Raw genomic sequence first — 22,052 nt, 5'->3', positions numbered from 1 at the left:
GAATACATGTCTGGGGATACTGGTGTGAATGAGACCAGCAGAAGGAATTTATAATTCTACATACTTAATGATTGCTACTGACTTAGAGCCCAACCCATTAAATGAAAAAAGTTTAATGGGAAAGAAACACATTAAAATCAGTTCATTATCAACATATTGTCTCCTCAATTCTATGATACTATCAATTTCAGTGATAATAGCTTTTTGAGAAAATGCTGTTAAATGTACATAGGATTGCAAGATGTACTCAATTTTGGAAACATTATACCTGTGAAAAAACTGCTTCTCAGAATTAAGGAAATGCAGTGATAAATACATTTATTGGGAGCCCCCCTGGGTGCCATATGTCCGTGCAGGTGATGAAGCTAAGGGGAAACCTGCACAGGTGGAAGGCCTCAGTCAGCTTCCTGGGCTGGCGTGTGCATGAGGAGCAAGAGCACCAGTCACACACATGCTCAGGACTGGGAAAAAATTCAGAAACACCAGACAGCGGGAGAAGATGCCAAGACAAGACAGCAGTAACAACAGCATCAGCAACAAAAGTGACCCAAAGGGAGCATCTTACATACCTACACACCTACATATCACATCAAAATGAAGCTACTCAACACACAGCCAAACCACCATCCTCCCCAGCTCCCCCAGAGCAGAGAGCACTGTGTGATCTTACACACGGCTCCTGGCTGAGCCCAGAGGCAGGCTCACACTCGCTCTGAAGAAATCAGCAGGGCTGCCTCATCCGCACGTGCCAGTTGCACGACACACAGACAATGCTCTGAACGGACACTGTCTTCACCTGGGACTGAGACACTGTCGGAACCCATATTCCCATCCCAGCCCTGCGTTCACGGCAACCACTGCAGTCCAACGACCTGCCATGCTTTCAAATTAAATGCAGCACCTGTGTGCGTCCATGTGAGCTTGCCTCGCTCACTTTAATGTCCACTGTGGTGTGTCCCAGGCACTGATTGAGATCTCTAATTACAAAGTTAAATCATGCATTTATTTACCCTTCCTTGTTTTAACTTAATTTGACAGAGGTAGAGACGGAAACTCTCTGGAAATGGTCAATCATGCGTTCACGGGACCTCCTTCCATTCACATAAAAAACAGTAACGGACAGCAGTTTATTTTATTTTTAAAAACCAGTTCTGCAGAAGAAGAGTCAATTATCCGCCACCCATCCGACTTCCTAAGACAGGGGAGAACCAGTAAATGCTCACTGAGTACAATGTTAATCTAAATTCATTATATCATATCCTCAGTGCAGGAAGTGCTGTTTTACAATGCACTGCTTTCCTAGAAACCGTATCAGTGAGCGACCGGGTCACTGTTAAGCAGACCGTATTAAAATGAGTCAATGTTCACCTGTCAGACTGACCGAAATTAAAAAGATTGACAATACATCTACTTATGCACTATGGGAGGGAGTCTATGAAATTGGTAAGTAGCTTTTGGAAAAAGCAACATGGCAAAATAAAAATTCAAAAGTGCACACTCTTTAGCAGCTATACCTCTACATAAATACCTTGGAGAAGTATTTATACGTGTCTACAAAAAGGAAGGCCGGAGAATATTCACTGTCCTAATACTAAAATAACACTAAAAATTATAAGTGACCTGACAGTCCACTGAATGGGGACTGGTTCAATAACCTATGGTGCATCTATTCTCTGAAATACTATGTAGCAATTAGAAAGAATGAGGTAAAACTATGTGTATCAACATGGAAAGCTCCCTGAGGCATTGTCAAGGGGAAAAAAAAGCAAGGTAGATGAATACTACATCTAATAAAATTTTTTTAAAGATTTTATTTATTTATTTGACAGAGGGAGAGACAGCGAGAGAGGGAACACAAGCAGGCGGAGCAGGAGAGGGAGAAGCAGGCTTCCTGCCAAGCAGGTAGTCCGATGTGGGGCTCGATCCCAGGACCCTGGGATCATGACCTGAGCCGAAGGCAGATGCTTAACTGACTGAGCCACCCAGGCGCCCCTACATCTAATAATTTTTAAAACCATGTTAAAAAAAAAACAAGACATACTTTTGTTTTACATATTTCTCTACATACTAATACAGTGTGTAGATACATTCATAAGACCTAGATAGAGACAGACCAATCACATACAGTGAGTCCCTGAGAGAAAGTGGGCATGTGGTTTTCAACATTTGTGCTGTCTGCATCTTAATGAAAAGGTGCTGATGAGTTCTTTAGAGAATTAAATTTAAATATCTTTTTTAAAGTTATGCTTTTATTCCCTGGCTTTCACTCTTTTCCTCTTCTCAAGTCTTGGCAAAATGCACTGTCTCATCTATAAAGAGCCACAGTGTTTCAGGGCACATTTTTCTCAGCCTGGTCTTCTACCCATCAACATACAGATGTCCTCTCTTGGACTACCTACACACCTGCCCACATGGGCTCTGTAAGAGGTGGGGAGACAATAACTGGATTTATAATTTTGACAAATAAATACATAACTGGAGCGGTAAGGCATTATTTTATCTAAGTATTAAGGCAGAGAAGTTGATTTTGTTTTTACCTTAATATTCTTCTATTTTCCCATTATACAATGATTCATGTACTAACTATCCAATTGGAAAAAAGTCTAACACAGTGAACTCAATGGGGATGATGCTGCACACACACACATACCACCACCCCCACCCCTCAGCACATTTCTCAATGTCTGGGGACATTTTTGGTTGTCATAACTTGGGGCATGGCTGCTACTAGCACCTAGTAGGTAGAAAGCAGGGATGCTGCAAAACATCCCACGTCGCACAGGACAGCCCCCCCATGACAAAAAATTATCTGGCCCAAAATGTCACTAGTCCCAAAGTTGAGAACCCCTAATGTAAATATACCACACATAAGTAACATATCCCTATTTACGTTCCACTTACTTGTTTCGTTTGCTTCTTTGATTATATAATAGGCAGAGGGAGAGCCTTGGCTCTTACCTGCACAATGAACTGGTAGAGCATAACCAGGCTAACCAGCATGGTGATGTTGGCCAACAGAGAGAAGATGGACAGGGCTCGGAGGTTCCTGACAAAAACCAGCAGCACCAGGAAGGGCAGGAAGGTAAGCATGTAGAGCCGCGAGTCCATGGTGGGCATCAGAATCACTGTCTCATTGTTGTGGCAGTTGTTGGTGGTCCCATTGGCTGCTTCTATCACCTAAATTGAGGGGAAGAAATGCAACAGAAAAGGCCTCTCAAATGGCAAAGGCCAGTGTACCTCCCACCAAAAGGGGCTCCTAACTAAAGACTCCGTATGTGAACAAAGCCATACAGAAGCCTGCAGCCAGTGAACCATCTTCCAAGATCTTCATAATTGTCATCAGTAACCCAACTGTCTCAGCTGGGTTTGATCATATCTTACCTAAAGACAGGAGGCTAGACATGGTATCTTGAAGTTTCTCAGTGCCCTAGGTCTTTAGATGAAATTAAGCAAAAGACACTATTCTATGTAAGATGTTAAAAATCTTAATTCTTTTGTTGACCAAAACTGGCTTAGAAGGAATCCTAAACTAAAAGTCCACTCATCTCTTGCCATTTTTTTTTTTAAACCAGGGCCCTACCTGTTTAAAGTTGTCAGCCAGAAAGACAAAATAGACACAGCAGAATCCCAGCTGCGTGACGATCAGGAAGAAGTCCACAATGTGCCTGCAGATGGGGAAGGGAAGAATACAAAGATCAGGAGGATAAAAAGCAAGATTCCCAGAGAGATATGTGTTTGAACAGTGCTTTTTCCCAGGTCATGATAGACCCTTCCCACCAGATGACAAGGATGAGTGTGCCCTGATAAAAGGAGAAATTGTGCTAGGTGCCACCAGTCTGGAGCTTTGGAGGAAGGTGAAGAAGGTCCTGTGTGGTGACTGAGGTCCCCTTCCTATGTCTTGTGTGGAATGCTGCATGGGGTCAGGCAATCCCAAATCAGAATGGCCAGAGTGGAGCATACACACCAGGACCACAGACTAGTCCCTTTGTCCTCCTCCTCCCCACGGCCTGCCCATGCCATCTCACACCATTTCTTCTAAAACTACAGGGAGCCCTCAGCATAAAGCCCAGGAAGTAGACCCCTTCACCGTCTCTTTCTCTAACTTGGATCCAAGAACCAACCTACTCTCACATAAATACACAGGAATAGATGTACCAGAACAGACCGCTGGTGGAAGCACTGTTACAACAACAGCTGGTGACAACCTAAAGAAAGGGTCATCAAAAGGAAAATGATTAAATGACAAACCATTCTTAAATGGAGCAGTATACAGCAGGGAGAAAGAATATGTTACACCTATATGTGCTGATAGAGATATGTCTAGAACCTTTAATAGAAAAAAACCAAATTTCCAAATAGTATGCACAGTATGGTCAATTTGTGTAAAAAAAAAAGGTTAAGAACATGTGTATGTTTGTATACATACAGAAAATTCCAGAAGTATACCCATGCAACTGTGACCAGCATACACTTTTATTTTTCACTTTATGAATGCCTATTTTGTTCAAAAAAAATTTTTTTTACCATGAACATACATGAACTTCATTAAAGAAAGAAAGAAAGTAAGGCAATAAGGAAGGAAGGAGGAGGGATGGGGAAAGAGGGGTGGGAGTTGGGGATAAAGAGAGAAAACAGAGGGGAAGACAGGAGAGAAGAGAAGAAGGATGGAAAGGAGGGAGGGAAGAAAGAATCAATCAACAACCAACCAGCCAACCAGTGGTGGCCACTTGGCACTATGGCTTCTCCTAGTCACAGAGAATGATCCTGCTGAAAGAATCGCAAAATAAACCTGCATCACAGGAGGAAGCTGACTACGTGTGAACTATAAAAGCCTCCCGATGACCACAAGAAGTTTTCCTGGAGAACAGAGCTTTAATGTAGTTCAATTTAAAAAGAATAGAGGGGCGCCTAGGTGACTCAGTCAGTTAGCATCTGACTCTTGATTTCGGCTCAGGTCATGATCTCAGGGTCGTGAGATGGAGCCCCACGTCGGGCTCCATGCTCAGCGGGGAGTCTGCTTGAGATCCTCTCTCTCCTTCTGCCCACCCTCATGCACACAAGTGCACTCTTTCTACCTCTCTCTCAAATAAATAAATAAATCTTTAAAAAAAATAAAAAAGAATAGAAAAGGAATTGGCACCTAATGATATCAATGCTCTATCTATACACATATCATTTACTCAAACAGGAAACAAAAATTAGATATTTCCCTCTAGGCATATGAAAAGTTACCATAAGGAGAAATTTCCAAACACCCCCCCATCTCTTGAAATGTGTCTTTCCCCAATAAACCATTGGTTCTAGCTCAGCTCATCTCTTCTTTGAAGCCTTCCTTCTCCTGCCCAGTGTCCTTCCCTTAAAGCACCTATCATGTGCACTTCTCATCTGGCACAGGGAATAGTCCTTAAATCTCCTCCCTGTCTGAGCTTCTAGGATGCACTGCTAGCTCATGATACTCTCTCTACTGGTATAGATTATTCCGGATCTCTTGTCCTCAAGCTTCCCACACATCCTTCTCCTTACAGAGACTACAAGTCCCTAGAGGACCAGGACCACATAACTTACCCCAGGAGGAGCCCTCCTCCCAAAACCTAGAATAAGTGCACCACTTATAAGAGAGTGCTTAAATATCTTTACTGAACAAATGAGTGAATTAAAAAATAATCACTCGTCATAGACTGCCAAAGCTAGAACGGCCAGTTTACCAATGAGGAAACCAAGGACCAGAGAAGAAAGGCGTCACAGAGCCAAGGCCACCAGAAGAGTGCTTGCAGATCTGAGCTAGAAGCCAAATCCACAGACCCAATGCTCTTTCCATTGCTCATACTATCTGCCACATCTCTCCTCCCTGTCTGAAGGCCTCCACTCTGGGAGTTCACAGCAGCAACAAAAGAGAAAACTGTTTACCTTCCCCAGTGTGCGTGGTTCCGGAGCCAGGAGCTGGGGCTGGATTCCAGTCCGTACATCACTGTGTCCCCATAGTCCACAAAGGGCTTGTTCAGCCTGGGGTTGGGGAGAGGAAGGGCAGAGTGTGTGGGTTTGACAATAAGTGGCAGAACAAAGGTAGCTCACTGAGACCGGGGCCAGTTCCCCACCTGTCACTGGAGAAACCACTGAGTCCTGCATCTAATGCTTTCAAGGACCAGAAAATGTTAAGTCGACAGGCCAGTTACTTTCTTATAATTAACAGCCATCTGGTAGAAACATTTCAGTGGGGTAAATACTACAAAGCACATGGAAGTAGAATGTGGTCTCTGTCCCCTGGACATAAGTAAATATGACAGATAACAACAAACTGAAAAAGAACACAAAAATAACCAGGGAAAGGGAGTGCTACAATAATTAGCAGTCACCTTTAGCTAGCACAAAGAATTTGGAGTGGTCTGCCTAAGTCCTCTCTTTCAGTGCTAGTAACAGAACCCAAAAGGACAATTTGGCAACTCAGAGGGCTCTCACCTGCGGCAGAAGTGGTGAGCGCATTTCACCAGGATACCCATGCAGTGCACAGCTACAAGGCCTATCACCAGCAGGCTGAGGGGACCCATCTGGAGACAGGTGTTGTGGACAAGAAAGAGAGAGACAAGCAGGTAGAATTAGGAGTGAGTCCATGGAGACTGGATTTGGAAATGATCAAAACGCTACTAAGGCACCTTCCAGTGACAGAACTTCTGGCACAGCATTACAGAGAGAAATGTGATCATGGAGATCAGCTTGGCGAGAAGGGCACCATCTGAACCTTAGCATGCCTTCGAAATGACACAAGATAAGGCTGTTCTAAAACAGCTATAAATCAGCCAAACAGAAGGTTCCTGTGGTCTGGGAAGAAGAGACAGGTGAAGGGGTGGAGGGAAGGGGAAAGTTCTCATTAGAGCAATGCCAGATCAGGAAAAACGGCCCTTAACTAAGGGCCATCCACATCTCTGAGCTATCTCCAGCTCTAGAGAAACCAAATGGCTTTAGATTATAGCCTATAGGGGATGAATCATAAAAGAAAAAGTAAAATTCTCAGAGTTGGCCTCCTAGGGGTGGGGTGTGGAAGGACTATGTAGAAAACTAACAAACTTCTGTTACTAATTCATTAGTTAATATTATTGATAGAAACTCTGAGACATTTTAAGTACATCCTCCTCACCACAGAGTAAGCGCCATGAGGGCAAGAATCTCTTCTTTATTCACCAATAATATTCAGAGCCTAGAACAACATCTAACACACAGAAGGCCCTCAATAAATATGTTTAAGTGAATGAACACTTGAATTTTGCTCTTTCTTCAGCTGAATTAAAAAGCTCTCCATTTTTAAATGTTTTAAATGAGATAGATTTAAAAAAAACACACACCATCTCCTAAAATTTGTCATGATTCTTCCCTCTGCCAATGCAGACCCTTACCAAGATGCCAGCATTTCTCACTGCCAGAGGCAGCCCCAGGAGTCCTGTGCCAATGTTGCCTTTTAACAGGTGGATCAAAGTCTGGAACCATCTGAAGTGAAGAAAGTAGACAAGGGCATGTTAACAATAATGATAGCTAACATTTATTAATCATGTCGCACTGTGCTAAGCGCTTTCATGCATTATCTCATTCAATTTCCACAACAACCCTATGAGATATGTATTTATTTTATGGATGAGGAAAACACTTGCTCAAGGTCACACACCTAGTAAAGAGTTTAGTCAGGATTCAAACCCAGGCAGTCTGACCCCCGAGTCCTCTCCTGGCCTCTGTGCTATAAGCTCTGTTCCCTGTGGCATCTCCAAGAACCCCAGCTCTCTTGGAGATTAGACCAGAGGGACACCGGGGCTCTCTGTAGGCACTTTATCCTTGCCTAGTGGCTCTGGCCTACATTTCACCAGAGCTGTCCACTGTAAAGACTCAGATCCAAAACTGCAACAGAGGATGACAAGCGTAAGTGTGAAGTACAGACACTGGTGTGAGAGAAAGATGAGGGAAATAAAAAATAGAAGCCCAGAACCCATAACAGAAATTTTTATGCGAAGTAAACAGATCAAAAGGAATACGGCACCACAATCAGCCAGTCCCTGGTGTACTTTGCGTTTAAAAAAAGTCCGGTGATGGGTATTAAAGAGGGCATGTACTGCATGGAGCACTGGGTGTTATATGAAAACAATGGATCGTGGATCACCACATCAAAAACTAATGATGGGGGCGCCTGGGTGGCTCAGTCGTTAGGCGTCTGCCTTCGGCTCGGGTCATGATCCCGGAGTCCTGGGATCGAGCCCCGCATCGGGCTCCCTGCTCTGCGGGAAGCCTGCTTCTCCCTCTCCCACTCCTCCTGCTTGTGTCCCTCTCTCGCTGTCTCTCTCTGTCAAATAAATAAATAAAATCTTAAAACAAAACAAAACAAAAAAAAAAACACTAATGATGTATTGTATGGTGACGAACATAACATAATAAAATAAAACAAAATATAAAAAAAGTCAAATGCCAGAGTCCTAGGATTGGAGAAGGCCTCTTCAAATGTCACCTAATTTATCCTTCTGCTTTGAGGACAGATTTTCCCCTCACCTGTTATACAGACTGTCCACCTCAAGCTGTAATTATAAAGCCTTTCATGCATCCTCATTCATTTTTTCACTCAGCAAATACTATCCGTTATATGTAAAACATTGTGTTAATACAGTGGTAGAAGTAAGTATGAATCAGATATGGACCTCGGTCTCTAGAAATTAATAATGTCTCAATGAAAATAAGGCAGATACATTAATAACCATCCAGACAGAAAGATGTCTTCTTAAGAAGTGCCCAGGAACAGGGAGGGGGAAGGGGAAGCAGGTGAGGGGTCACAGAGGGGAGACCTGAGCCCAGCCCAGCAGGATAGACAGAGCTTGCCAGTGTGCCCATGGGGAAGAAAGGCCTGGGAACACAAGCCCAGAGAGAGACTCGGGGCACCAACACAGAGGAGTGTGTCAGTTTTGTGGCCACTTGGGTGGGGTGACGGTGAGCTATCTGTAGAGAATGGTAACTCCTCAAAGGACTGACAGCAGAGAAGTACCCTCATCTGCTGCATTTTCTATCCTGTTACCTCTAGGATACAAAACAGGTCAAATACAGCATCACTTTGCCCCCAATCACAGACTCACTCAAGATTTGGCCCCTGGCACTGTCTGGAAATTCTTTTGCACAAATACCCTAAATCCCTCCTAAATGATGCTTCCATATATTTCTTCACATCTGCAATTCAGTAGAAACTGAAAGCAAATAAGATGTGTTAACTCCTAAAGACCATAATAAATATGACCTATCTACACTCTCTGAAATGGAATTTTACTTTTGGTAACCTTTCTCCTACCTCCAGGAAGAAAACCTCTTGACCTTCCTACTGTCCCAAAGCTTTTCAGGAAAGATCAAGAAAATGTCTTTGAATCTAAATGAGAAGAGGCTGAGCACTCTCCTGGACTATCCTGGGGAAACAGCTTAAGGACCAAGGGTATAGGGGTGACTCCTTCATTATCAGCAGCCAAGTGACCAAGAGATTATGGGCAGGGCGATGGGCCAAACAAATGTCTATTTTAGCAAATGTTTAATCCACTCCAGGCAAAAGTAAGCATTGTAGCAAAACTCACTTGCCTACCAGAGGCCTCCCCAAAATGTCTCTGAGCTGGGTTTTATAGGAGATAATGTCCCTTTTAGCCCTGGCTCTGCCAGTTAACTCCATATGACAATTCCCCTCCCTTGTCTGGACCTTTGTCTCAGCTGTAGAATGAGGGGACTGGATAGGACACATACTTGCCAACATCTCTTCAGCTCTAAAACACCAGGATTCTAGGCAACTGGCTAACATTATTCTTTTTAATCAATGGCCCCAAGCTTGGATCACCCAAAACCACAGGGTATCAAAAAATAAACTCCACAGACTGCAAAGTCTTAATTATGGGGGATATAGGAAGGGAACCTTGCAAATCTCTATAGTTCTGTTTATGTTCTAAATCAGTAGTTTTTACACTTTTTTTCTCGGGAGCCCTTTATACACTTATAAATTATTGAGGATACCAAATAGCTTTTGCTTATATGAATTACATCTGGTGATATATATTACAAGTGAAAGTTGAGAAATTAAAAAAATATTAATTACTTAAAATAACAAATTACATGTAAATATAAATAACAGATTTTTTAAACTGTTATTATTTTTTTTGAAGATTTTTATCCATTTATTCGTGAAAGCGAGAGACAGCAAGCAAAAGAGCACAAGGGAGGGAAGGGTAGAGGGAGAGGGAGAAGCAGGCTCAATGACGAGCAGGGAGTCTGACACGGGGCTTGATCCCAGGACCCTGGGATCACAACCCAAGCCAAAGGCAGACACTTAACTGACTGAGCCACCCAGGTGCCCCTTAAATTGTTACTATTTTTTAAAATAACAGATTTTTAATGAAAAGTAGTTCTATTTTCCAAAATAAAAAATGGCATTAATTTACCTTTTCTGCAAACCTCTTTAATGTTTTGCTTGATAGCTGGATTATCTACTTCTGCATTCAATCTGTTGTGATATGTTGTTTTGGTTGAAGTACATAAAGAATATCTGTCCTCATGCAGACATGCAGTTGGAATGTGTTTTAATAGTCTCTTCAGACAATTGTGGTAATTTTCCTTTGATACTACACCGAAATTCGACACGTGGTTGTTTCTTAGAAGTTAGTTATAATGTGGAGTCTGAACTTTTCAAGATCCTATCACATTAAAACCTACTGGTGATCTTGCCCTTCAAATGGATCTTTTACTCATGCACAATTTTCTAGTATCACACTGGCCATTTGGAAGATACTAGTTCCCTGAATTATGCAGATCTTCCAAATGCTGGCATATTTCATTATACAGTGTCTGAAAAAATCCCATTTATTAATATCACTAATCTTATCAGAAGTCTTTAAATAGAGGGAAGCTGTCAAGCTCAGGGTTGGATACTAGTTTTTTTTCTAGTTTTGCTTGAAAGCTCAAATTTTATTGTGGGCAACAAATACCATTGATTGTTTTTTCTTGAGGTGATGGTCTCATTCCTTTCATTTTCAAGAAATGAAGTACTCAGTACTGCCAAATACTCAGGTCTGAATAACCTACAGTTTGTTAGTTCTTTCTAGCAAAAATAGTGCTCTACAAAAAATAAAAAAAGCAATTAGTTCAACTCACAATTCCAATAGTCACTCAAGGTCTTGTCCTTGAGGCAAGTATCATATTTGGTAGGCAGTAGAAGTATTTCATGTCTACTTCTCATTTGGTCACACAGATTATTTAAAACTCTGTACTGAAGGGTTAAGTAATAAAGTAAGTAATCTGACTGCTTCATCAAGGACCTGCTTAAGTGAAACTGGCTTATTCTTCGTACATGTGTGGCAGCAAAAAATACAATGACTAGCATAAGTTGGTGGCACTGCCCTGGTTTATGCTAATGTATCAGCAATTTTACCCACCACTGCTGCTGAACTATCCGTGTAAACGTCAACACAGTGAAAAGACAAATAACATCTTAGCATTATTATGAAAATAGTTTCAATTTCACAGACTTCTTGAAATGGTCTCAGAAACCCCAAAGGGTCTGAAGACCACACTTTGCAAACAGCTGCCCTAGATAACCTAGAGAAAGCAGTTTCGGTCAACTGGATTCTCAGCCTGCCAGCCTGGGAAAAAGTACCAAAGCTCGATCAACAGCTGGTCTAATGTGACCCAATAGGGCAACAAGAAGAAAAACTTGCCCAATAGAATAAAATGAGGCTGTTGTCAAAGCAGTCAATAGCTTGACAACATCAAGTGTTAGGAAATAACCTCACTAAACACGCCATTATGGAAGTGTCTGGGCTTCCTATCTGCACCCCCGATTAGGGATTTTCACTGAATCCCTAACGCTTAGAAGAGCCAGTTATGTGCATGCATGTACTTTATTCCTTGTATTTTGTTCCTCGTACTTTGTTCTGCGTTCTTTGCTCCTTGGCAAACTAGTAACAGGGTGGAGCAAGGCACAGTAGACAAGAAATCCAGCTCAAAAACTTATCTCTAACACTCTGACATATCAGAGATTCACGAGAGCTAACACGGTCACCTGAATCAGCTTATACCTTAAGCACACCTGGCACATTTTCTACACCTAAATGCTTACGTGGATCCAGGCCCCAGGCAAGTACTCAACCAACCCTCCAAGTCCAAGGGAGAACTTTCCCCGGATCACTTGCGATACCTAATCTCATTTACAGATGGGTTTTCCTGGTTCCATATACCACAATATCAGAGCAGGATGGGCCCTCACAACAAATCATACCCTGGAAAATATGCCAATACAAGCCCAAGGAAGGTATCTCCTGATTTTCTCAATTTCTAACAAGCAAGGAGAAATAATTTTAGGTTGACTACTAGTTATAACCCAATGTGAAAAAAAGGTAATCAGAATAGCTAACAAGCATACATTACTTACAATACATACAAAACCTGTGAACTACCATCCTGAAGTTGCTAGTGGTTGGTTTTGAACTTCAGAGAGGTCCCTTTAAAAATGAAAATCTAGACCCCATATGGCAAACATTGCACAGACAAGCTGATGCCTGAGAACAAGAAGGAGCAAAAACTGGAAGGAAACTATGGAGACAGAAGCTCAGAAGAAGTATTTCACCTCTGAAGGGAAGCTATCACATGCCACTGGCTGCATCTGGAGCTCCTTCTGCCTGAGGGAAGTGAACTGAGTGGACAGGTTAGGAAAACAGGGGAAAGATGGTCCTCACTGCTGCCAGTTGTTTTCTATGCAATCTTTCCCATCAGCCAACACTGCAAGCAAATGGGGGAATCTATAAAAGCATGCCACATGAGAAATAAGCTATAGAGACGGAATCTTTAGGAGCAGAAATCAGCTAGTGCTAATGTGGACAGACCATATCCTCTAGTTCTATCCCAGTTCACAAGAGAAAATGCCCTGCTCCAGGGGAGACTGCAGCCAGAGGGAGCTTCACCAGTAATGATCTCCAAGAGAAGCTTCAATAGTCGGCTTGGGCAGTCACATGGGAAAGCGTAAGTCTAGCACATGAAGGATCCCTCGATAAGTCACACCCAACCCACAAGGGAACGCAGAAAGAATAATAGCTAAGCTTGGGGAAAAAACAGACAGGCCAAAAAAGATGGAATGCTGGGATCTAGAGAAAATATCAGGGGTCTGTTGAGATTCAGGACTGAGTCAGAGAAATCAGTGGGGTAGAAAACCCTCCTCTGAATCTTCTAATTCAAGTGGGTGATTAGCAGTCAGCACAGCTTCACAGTGGGGTCCTCAATTTTCTCTTACATTTGGGGAAACTAAGGCCCAGAGAGGGCCAAACTCCACCCAAATGAGTCATGAATGGGATTCAGTTTCTAGAGATAAGACTTACTCCTCCATAGAGAATGCTAGGCAGACCTCTTCTTCTCAACCTCGAATTTTTTTAGGTGGGGGGAGGGAGGAAAGAGAGGGAGTGGGGAGAGGAGGGGCAGAGGTAGAGGGAGAGAATCTTAAGCAGGCTCCACGCCCAGTGTGGAGCCCAATGTTAGGCTCGATCTCACAACCCTGAGATCATGACCTGGAGCCAAAATCAAGAGTCTGATGCTTAACCCACTGAACCACGCAGGCGCCCCTCAACCTCGAATTTTTTAAGTGCAGGAGAAATTATTCCTTCCTCCCTCTTACCACTTCTTTAGCCAAATGAACTGGCCTTTTGGTGATGGGGACAGAAGTCTAGGCGAGACTCTGCAAATGAAGCTTCCAATTGAGCCTAGAAGTATTTGAGGTTCTAGCACAGATGACCCATGGTCCTGAATTAAGAGAATGTTCTCTCTAGAAGTTTCTCTTATGTTCAGCACCAGCCTTCCGGGACCAACACAGCTGAAAGGAGCAAAGAATATAAAACAAATGGGAGGGACAGTGGCCAGCAAGGAACTCAAATCTCAGAGCTGTTACTCACCCAATCTCTTTATATCTTCCTTCCATCTGTAAAACGGGGAATTGATAAAATAGGGGAGCAAAAATACCTCTAAGGGAGACTATGTTACTAATACAGAACGTAAAAACATGAGTCACACCCAGGAGGGAAGAAGAAATAGCTACTTACGTTGTGCTGTTACTTTCCCCAAACCGCTGGTAGGAGCCCTGAGACGAGAAGTTGTTTAGGCCTTCGGATGGGCTCTCCTCTGGGCTCACATCCGTGGAGCTGTAGTCGTGGTAGTCCTCATTCCGAAGTCTCTGCGTGGACATGGTAGCTGGGGGGACAGGGTCACTGCTAAGACCTCCAGCAGCTGGGGCCTTTAGCTCCAAGCCTGTGGTGGGCTCTGGGGCAGAAGCAGCCATTGTCACAGCAGCTCAGTGACCGCTGCACTATGAATTAAGTACAGTGACAGTGGCTCATACCAAGGGAACTGGGAAAAGTGCAAAGTACACATGGGCGGGCTGAGCTCACTTGGCTTCTGTCTCCCAACCTTCTCAACATCCCACTCATAAATTTCTGAATTTGCCACCATACACCTGGACAGAGCAAAGGTGAGGCACTGCGTGGGATGAGTGGGGGAAGATGCAGACAGGTGCTTCCAGGAAGCCTTCTCTGTGTCTTTGGTTGGGAGTAACTATCCCCTCCTTTGAGCTGATTTCTTTGAACACTGAACAACAGTTATATTGTATCTATGCCCATCTTCCCCAGGAGTCAAGCTCTCAGAGGATGAGAACCTGACTAGTCCTCACCACATCTTACTTTTCTCCTGCATGCATTAGAAAAAGGACCTTGTTGCATTCAAAAAATCCCCTCCAAATCATCCAATTCTGCTCAGATTCCCCATCAGGTTCCAGAGCCAAGAGATGACTTCCTCTCTCTCTCTCCACCATGACCTCTGGCCCATCCTGTACTCTTTGGAGGTCACCAGTGACCCTCTTCCCTGACCCCAGGACTCTTATCTTGCAATAAGCCAGAATTGCAAGCAGCTCAAAGAGCAGGAGCATGAGAGGGCTCACCACTGGCCCTCATTTCAATCCTTCCCCTCCAGACTCTTCTTTTTTATTTTTATGGATTTGCCAACTTTGTAAAGATGGTGAAAGAAGAAACCCTTTCTGTTGTGTGCTGGGGAAGGATGGTGAGGGTATTGTCTCCAGGGTGGACTTTCTCAGTAATGTTACTACAGAAAAGAGAAGAACAACTTCTCTGAGCCACATGATAAGGATACATTTTGGGAGGTCTGTAAGCTCCCAGAATCCTAGACACTATTACTAAAAGAGCCTTCAGAGGTCACTCGAAACTGATCATTTTACAAATAAAGAATCAACCCCCAAAATGATGAAGGAACCTGCTCTGCTACAGGCAGGTAGCAGCAAAGCAGTAAACATAGATCCTGCTGCCCTGCCTGAACCTGGAAACATCTACTAAAGGCACTGCCACTTGCAATGAGGGAATATTGTAACGAGAGAGAGCCAACTTCCTACCCTCCAAGAATCTGCAATCAAGGGAGGAAAGCAAAGTACATGTATCTTAAAAATTACCAAAAAAGTCCTCCTGACACTTGGCAGACGGGCACAACTGCCTGCCTATAAGCAGGCTCTCTCTCCCCCAGCATGCAGCTGAAGCCCACCATAAATCTGCTGCGCTGTCTCAAATACCTGGTGAGGAGACAGGATCTCTGTGGGTCATCACAATCCTGCCCAACCCCCAACACTAGCTGCCAGAGGATAGCTCTGTGCTGAAGGCTCCCATGGGTCAAGTCCCAGGGGATTCTTTGGAAACTGGCCCTACTCTGGCCCCTAAGTGATCCAGGGTATCTCATTTTCCCCCACCAACCATAATGAAGAGTGGACCCACATAATCCCACAGGGAAAGTGCCTGGCAGAAAGCCAGTAAAGGCTCTGGAAGTCCCAGAGAGGATGCTGCCCAGCTTCACTACCAGAGTGACTTTGCTAAATATCTAAAAGGGCATCATTTACTCACATGCTGGAAGGATTCAAAGAAGTCATCTAGTTCTGGGGGAATTAAACTCATAAGACGGCTAGGGGGAAAATATCTATAAAGTACCTTAATATGAACAGTTGAAAGCTGCTATCCAAGCAAAGCTAATAGGTCAGCATCTATGTATGTCAGAAGGCCTGGGTTCTGAGGCTGACTCTATCGCCAGTTTCTTTAGTAACAGGGAATAATTCTATTTACCCCAAATGTGCAGCAAGGGGTAAGGGACAATAAACTGAAAGACCTCTCAGCATCTCTCTAGTGCTAATATTCCAGGAATCAACTAATGTAATCATCTATGCAAACAACAGCTAATTTCTAGTATTTTCCAACATAGCAAAGTGTCTGAGGAATAGAGCCTTCCAGGTGAATCCTGCATATTACTGAGGGAGAAGGGACAGGATACAGGGACTGACAAATTCCCCTCCCCCTCCCCAACAACAAAGAAGCCACTCTATTGCTTACTTGGCCCAGGCACTCAATTTATTTCAAATACTGCAAAGAGGCTTCTTTACGTTGTGTATAAAAATTGAAGTTACCCCCAGCAGAATATTGCTAAGAAACTGCTCAAACAGAAGCTAAAATCTATAGATCCAAGGTCTGAGAAACAACTGCAGGATCCGGCAAATGTGGCTTGGCAACTGTATGCATGTTGAAAAGAAATAACAGTATTTATGAATGTTAGCTGATGATAAGCTCGACAGAAGTCAATGATTTAGTAACAGATACCAAATCAGCTAATTCTAGGTTGCACGAGGATGAGAACCACAGGTAGAATGACAGCACCGTTTGTTTTGCTCTGCATTATATTCTGTTCCAGTCAGTATACTATTAAGGGGATAATAAACTGTGGTGTAGCCAGGGCTCAGCACCAGCCTGAGGAGGGATGACTAGAGGCACTGAGAAGGTTCAAACTGGAGAACTGGCAACTTGGCAGGTATAAAAACTGCTTTTAAAAGCTGTCCTATGGATAAGACTTGTCCTGTGGGATGGCGAAGATGAGTCAGAAATAGGATCAGTAGGTGGAAAGTAGAGAGAGGCAGGTCTTTGGCTAGACATAGGAAACAGAGTAGTAGTTGCCTAGGGCTTGGGGTACGGAGTTAAAAAGAATTAGCAGGGGACACCTAAGGAATAGTTTCTTTTGGGGTGGTGAAAAGGTTCTAAAATTGATTGTGGTGATAGTTGCACATCTCTGTGAGTATACTAAAAGCCACTGAATTGTACATTTTAAATGGTTGAACTGTATGCCATGCCATGTGAATTATATCTCAATAAAACTGCTTTAAAAAACCAAACAGATTTCTCAGCCCAATCTGATTCAACCTAAGCATTTTTATTTTTAACCATCTTCCTAAATGATCTTGATTACAGGTGGATTTATAGGCACTAGAAAAATACATATGATCTTATTATGATAGGTACACCCCAGGCCTCATCTCCTACCAGAGTTCATGGATAGGTGATATTTGCAGACTGCAAGTGCCACCCATTATTCTGAAACAATTACACTGGGTTAGACTTTGGAACCCAAGGAAACAGCAAATTCTCTAGATGCATTTTTGTCTATCGCTGGAATTCCAAAGTCATGAACAAGGACACAGACTGTGTTGCTATGTGTGGTCTACAAGGAGGAAAGTGAAAATTTCTAACTTCCACATGATTTGTTTTTAAAGGGCATCAGATAAAAATCCATTTAACCTACCACAGAAGTACATTCCATAATTTGACTCCTGCCTAAAAGAGTCTGGTGAGAGGGCAGCCGCAAAGCAGCTGCTGATCTCAGCAGGCTCTGCACAGGAGGTGCTGACAAGACAAACACGCTCACTTTTTACACACAATCCTAAAACCCACTAAAATGTTAGTACCATGCATGACTTACAGAAGATCTAAAGCCCCAGCTTCTCATCAAAGGCGAGAAAACCAAGGCCCCAGCTGTTAAAGACATGGGATTAGAATACAACATACAAGATTCTCAGTCCATGCTTCTATCACACCATAAATTATCGATCCTCCCTGCAATCTCCCTTGGAACAAAACAGGGGCAAGATTAGGTGTGCAGGGGGAATTCCGCATGACAAAAAGTACATGAGTTCAGAGCTAGATGCAATTATCACTATAGAGAAGTTCAAGAGCAGGAAGTCAGAAAGTTCACTATGCGAGTGTGCAATTCTGCAGTTCTTCTCCATTTTATCACTCTGGAGAGCTGAGCCAGGTCCTCATCTTGGAAATGGTGGTCTATGTGCCATGAGCATCCCAGGAACACAGATAGATTCCTGACTTCACGGAATAGGGAAGCACAGAAGAGTATTTCGTACTATAGAGGGTCATTGAGAACTGGCCCTGGGTGTCAAGGCTTCCAAGAGAAATGTTTGGGAGAGAAAAGAAGAGATGGCACCAAATGCAACATCATGAGGTTTCTATTTTGGCACATTTAGAATGTCTCATCCATGGAACCCCACACCCATAAAACAGAGCTAGCTTTGTGTGCTTAGACCCAGTAAGGCCTAGCTGAAGGAGGGAGACTCAGGATTCCTCCAAGGTTTGGGTTGAGGTAAAAAGACTCTGTGTGAGTTTCCTCTGCGGAACAAAGAGAAAAGCTAGGCTAGATGTTAGTGGTCAGTCAGTCACACACTTCTGGAAGGGGTTATCAGAGCCAGGCCAGCCAAAGTAGAAACCAAAGTCCATTCACTCAGCCCAGTTCTAGGACCTTGCTTTCAGGTCAAGGTGGAAAGAAGAAATGTATCATTAACAGCACAATGACTCTTCAGCATCTGATCTTGGAAGAGATAGCAAGCATTTAAAGAATTGAAACACTCCCTGGGGAGGGGAGGAGGAATTAAAAAAACCACACACACAAGAGAAAGTAGTTGTCTGAGGCAAGGGGAAAAAATAAAGCAGTCACAAAAGTGGACACCCACTCTACTTGACATTCTACATGCTAACAAGTCCAGTCCTAGAATTTCACAAGAACCCTGAGTTGGAAGAAAACCTCAAACTTTATCTAGTCCAAAGCTTTACCCAACACAATAAACATAACCTATAACATTCCCAGATGTAATTGTCCAGTGACAATTACCTCCAGTGACAGGTTGTGTGCTGCAACATGAAAGAGCTCTTATTCTTTGAAAGTTCTTACGCTCACCCAAAAACTACTTCCCTTTGGCACTTGCATCCACTGGTCCTAGTTGTAGTCTCAGGAATACTGCAGAAGAAATGGAATCCGCCTTTAAAATAGACAAAGACAGCTCTGAGCAACTTCAAGCTGCCAGAGAGATGGGGCTGAATGAACAGCTACATGGTTTAAAGGGAAAATAAGAAATCAACAGCAGGCCATTATAACAGCATGGCACAATCAGAAAACAAAGGAAGAGAGACTTAATACCGGCAAAATAGCAGCCTCTTCTTCATACAGCCTCCACCCCACAGTCTCAAACTCAGAGCAAAAGACTGTCTTTTGTGTCCCCTTTACTTCCTCCACAAAAACATCTTTAAAGAAAACATACTCTAAATGTACAAGTTAATTACTGTAGACTAGGCTCTCAACAAGAGTCAAAGAGGGCCTTGATCGTGGTTAAAGTAATTAAAGACAGTCAAAATCATTTTCAGCTGTCAACATTTAGATTGGAATTAATACAGTGATAAGACGGAGGAGGATTTCATGGTAACCTAGAAATAAGTGAAGTAGGGAGGCTGCTTCCTGGACAACTGGATTAACCCTTGTCGAAAGGCGACAGTAATGTACACGGGGGGAAGCCCACTCGGATTAGAAGACAGAGCTAGAGGCACAGAATGTCAGAGCAGGAGAGGTCCTGAGGGATTCAACTCCATCATTGTACAGGCTGGGAAACCCAAACCCACTCGAGGATGGGAGTCACCCAAGGTTGCAAAGCAAGTGTCAGAGTTAGAACAAAATCTCCCAGTTCCCCAGTCTCGGTTCTTTCCATTACACCATGCCGCTATCTCATTTCAGCAAGCCTCAAATGACTGCATCCAAATAACCAATATTCCCCAAATGAGACAAGCAAGCTACAGAAAAACTAAAGCCCAGGGCTTGGGGCGCCTGGGTGGCTCAGTCGTTGGGCGTCTGCCTTCACTTCGGCTCAAGTCATGATCCCAGGGTCCTGGGATCGAGCCCCGCATCGGGCTCCCCGCTCAGCGGGAAGCCTGCTTCTCCCTCTCCCACTCCCCCTGCTTGTGTTCCCTCTCTTGCTGTGTCTCTCTCTGTCAAATAAATAAATAAATAATCTTTTAAAAATAAATAAATAAAGCCCAGGTCTTTACATTCTTCAGGTCAATGCCAGGGCTCTCCACAACTCCTGCTGGGAGCCACCTACCCTCCCAGGAGCATAATCCAATTCTTATTGCATATTTCAGCACCATTTACACAAAATAGCAGGGCGTTAGAAGCAAAACCTGCAGAGTGATGAGGCTGCAGAAAAAATCGTGAACATTGGAACAGGGAACCACACCCAGAGCCGAGCCAATCTGGGAGATGGAGAAAGCAGAGCTGAAAGAGGAAGCGCCAGAAGAGGAGAGGACGGGAAAAGGCTGCCTTTTCACATGTCAAGTTGTCCGCAGGAGGCAGTGTGCTGAAAAGCAAACAGCTGCTGGAGCTTGGGGAGACTTGGATTCTAGTCGCCCGGCTGCCACTAACTCACTGGGTGACCTTAGGCAAGCCCCGAGCCTCGATTTCCCCAACTGTCCTAGAAGGGGGTTGCACCAGGTGATTTCCCGGGAAGGGTCCCAGTTCTGGTGTTCTATGACCCAAAGACCCACTATTCGCAAGTCCCCAGCAGGGCTCCCCAGAGGGCGGGTGACTTGCCCGAGACGACTGGGCCCCTTTGGGAAGCGTGGAAGAAGCCTGGCTGGTCGTCTGGGTGACCTTCCCCATCTCGGTACCTCAGTTTCCCCACCTGTCAAACGGCGAGGAGAGCTCAAGGGAGACAGTGACTCCAGTTCGCCTCATCCCCGGAGGGGTGTCCGCATCTTACCGCGGCTGAGGCGGGGAAGCCGAGGAGACTCGGGCCCGCACCCCGAGCCGGTCAGTGCCTGCCCCGGAGCATCCGCTGCGCCCCACAGAAAGGCGACGTGGGTCCTGCCTGAGGCGGTGACTCGCCGCCAGCCCCGGCCCGTCAGCGCGAGGACTCACCGCTCGAGCTCCGGCTTGGGCTCCGCTCCGGCTCCGGCTCCCGCGGCAGCGCAGCCCACCGATCCTCGCCTCAGCGCGGAGCCCCAGCCATCCCCCTTAGCGGCCGGGGCCCGCGGCTTCCGGGCCCCGTCACGTGATCCCGTCGCCCCAGCCAGAGACCGGGTCACGTGTCCCCGCGCGCGCGGCAGCTCCCCTCCTGTCACGAAGCTCCGGAGCCCGGCGCCACAGCACCACCTGGCGACCTGCTGCTGCCACTGCAAGGCAGGGCCCTGCTCCGGGGACCCGGGACCTGGGGCCTGGGACAACTGAGCGCGGCCGGCGAGTCCCTTTAGCTCTGTCCCTCGAGCCCTGGGCTCCTATCTACACACGTCGTGTTTTCCTTAACACGTCGCGGGGAGCATATGTTGCTTTTATAATTTAAAAAAATACGTCTTTAAAAAATCACCTAGTCAGGTTTTTCGAAGCTTGCACGAACTCATTTGTGGTTGCTCCTGGAAATGGGACTGTGTGAGGTAAGGCAACATTATCTTTTTAATGCATTTAAAAATTTAAGTAACACTTTAAAATGGATGGCAACATTTCAGTATGTTTGAGGCGTATGTGTTATCTAGCCTTCTCTTGCTTCCTTCTCCCTGAATTTTCCCTTGAAAAATTATGTAACTAAAAAATAAATAAATAAAATAAAAATGATGTAATGGCTCACCCCCCAAAAAGAATAAACTACTGATACAGCTACAAAATGGATAAATCTTAAAATAATTATGCTGAGTAAAAGAAGTCAGAAAACATATTCCATTTAATTTCATATTCTAGAAGATGTTAAATAATCTTCAGTGACAGAAAACATATCAGTGGTGGCCTGGGAGTGGGTGGGGAGGTCAGGAGAGGAGAGATTATGAAAGGTCATAAGGAAACTTTACAAGTGACAAATATTTTCACTGCCTTGATTGTGGTGATGGTTT

The 22,052-nt window shown here is 44.2% G+C and overlaps 1 protein-coding gene across 4 annotated transcripts in view; it reads right to left on the bottom strand.

Moving 5' to 3' along the window:
* Positions 1–21,217, bottom strand: part of LOC118006793 (proton-coupled amino acid transporter 1) — a 63,229-nt gene extending 42,012 nt beyond the window's left edge. For all 4 annotated transcript variants that reach the window (XM_034999561.1, XM_034999563.1, XM_034999564.1 and 1 more), the window contains exons 1-7: positions 21,091–21,217; positions 14,073–14,220; positions 7,389–7,479; positions 6,457–6,545; positions 5,908–6,003; positions 3,581–3,665; positions 2,959–3,177 (exon numbers count right to left, since the gene is read on the bottom strand). In XM_034999561.1, coding sequence (XP_034855452.1) covers positions 2,959–3,177; positions 3,581–3,665; positions 5,908–6,003; positions 6,457–6,545; positions 7,389–7,479; positions 14,073–14,215 — 723 coding nt within the window. In that variant the 5' untranslated portion in view covers positions 14,216–14,220; positions 21,091–21,217. The remainder of the gene's footprint in view (positions 1–2,958; positions 3,178–3,580; positions 3,666–5,907; positions 6,004–6,456; positions 6,546–7,388; positions 7,480–14,072; positions 14,221–21,090) is intronic.
* Positions 21,218–22,052: the final 835 nt, after the last annotated feature.

The sequence above is a fragment of the Mirounga leonina genome, unplaced genomic scaffold (assembly GCF_011800145.1).
Source record: "Mirounga leonina isolate KUSES-001 unplaced genomic scaffold, KU_Mleo_1.0 Mir_99, whole genome shotgun sequence".
NCBI lineage: Eukaryota > Metazoa > Chordata > Mammalia > Carnivora > Phocidae > Mirounga > Mirounga leonina.
Note: the sequence above shows the minus strand (reverse complement) of the source record. Positions and strands in the feature narration are given on the sequence as shown.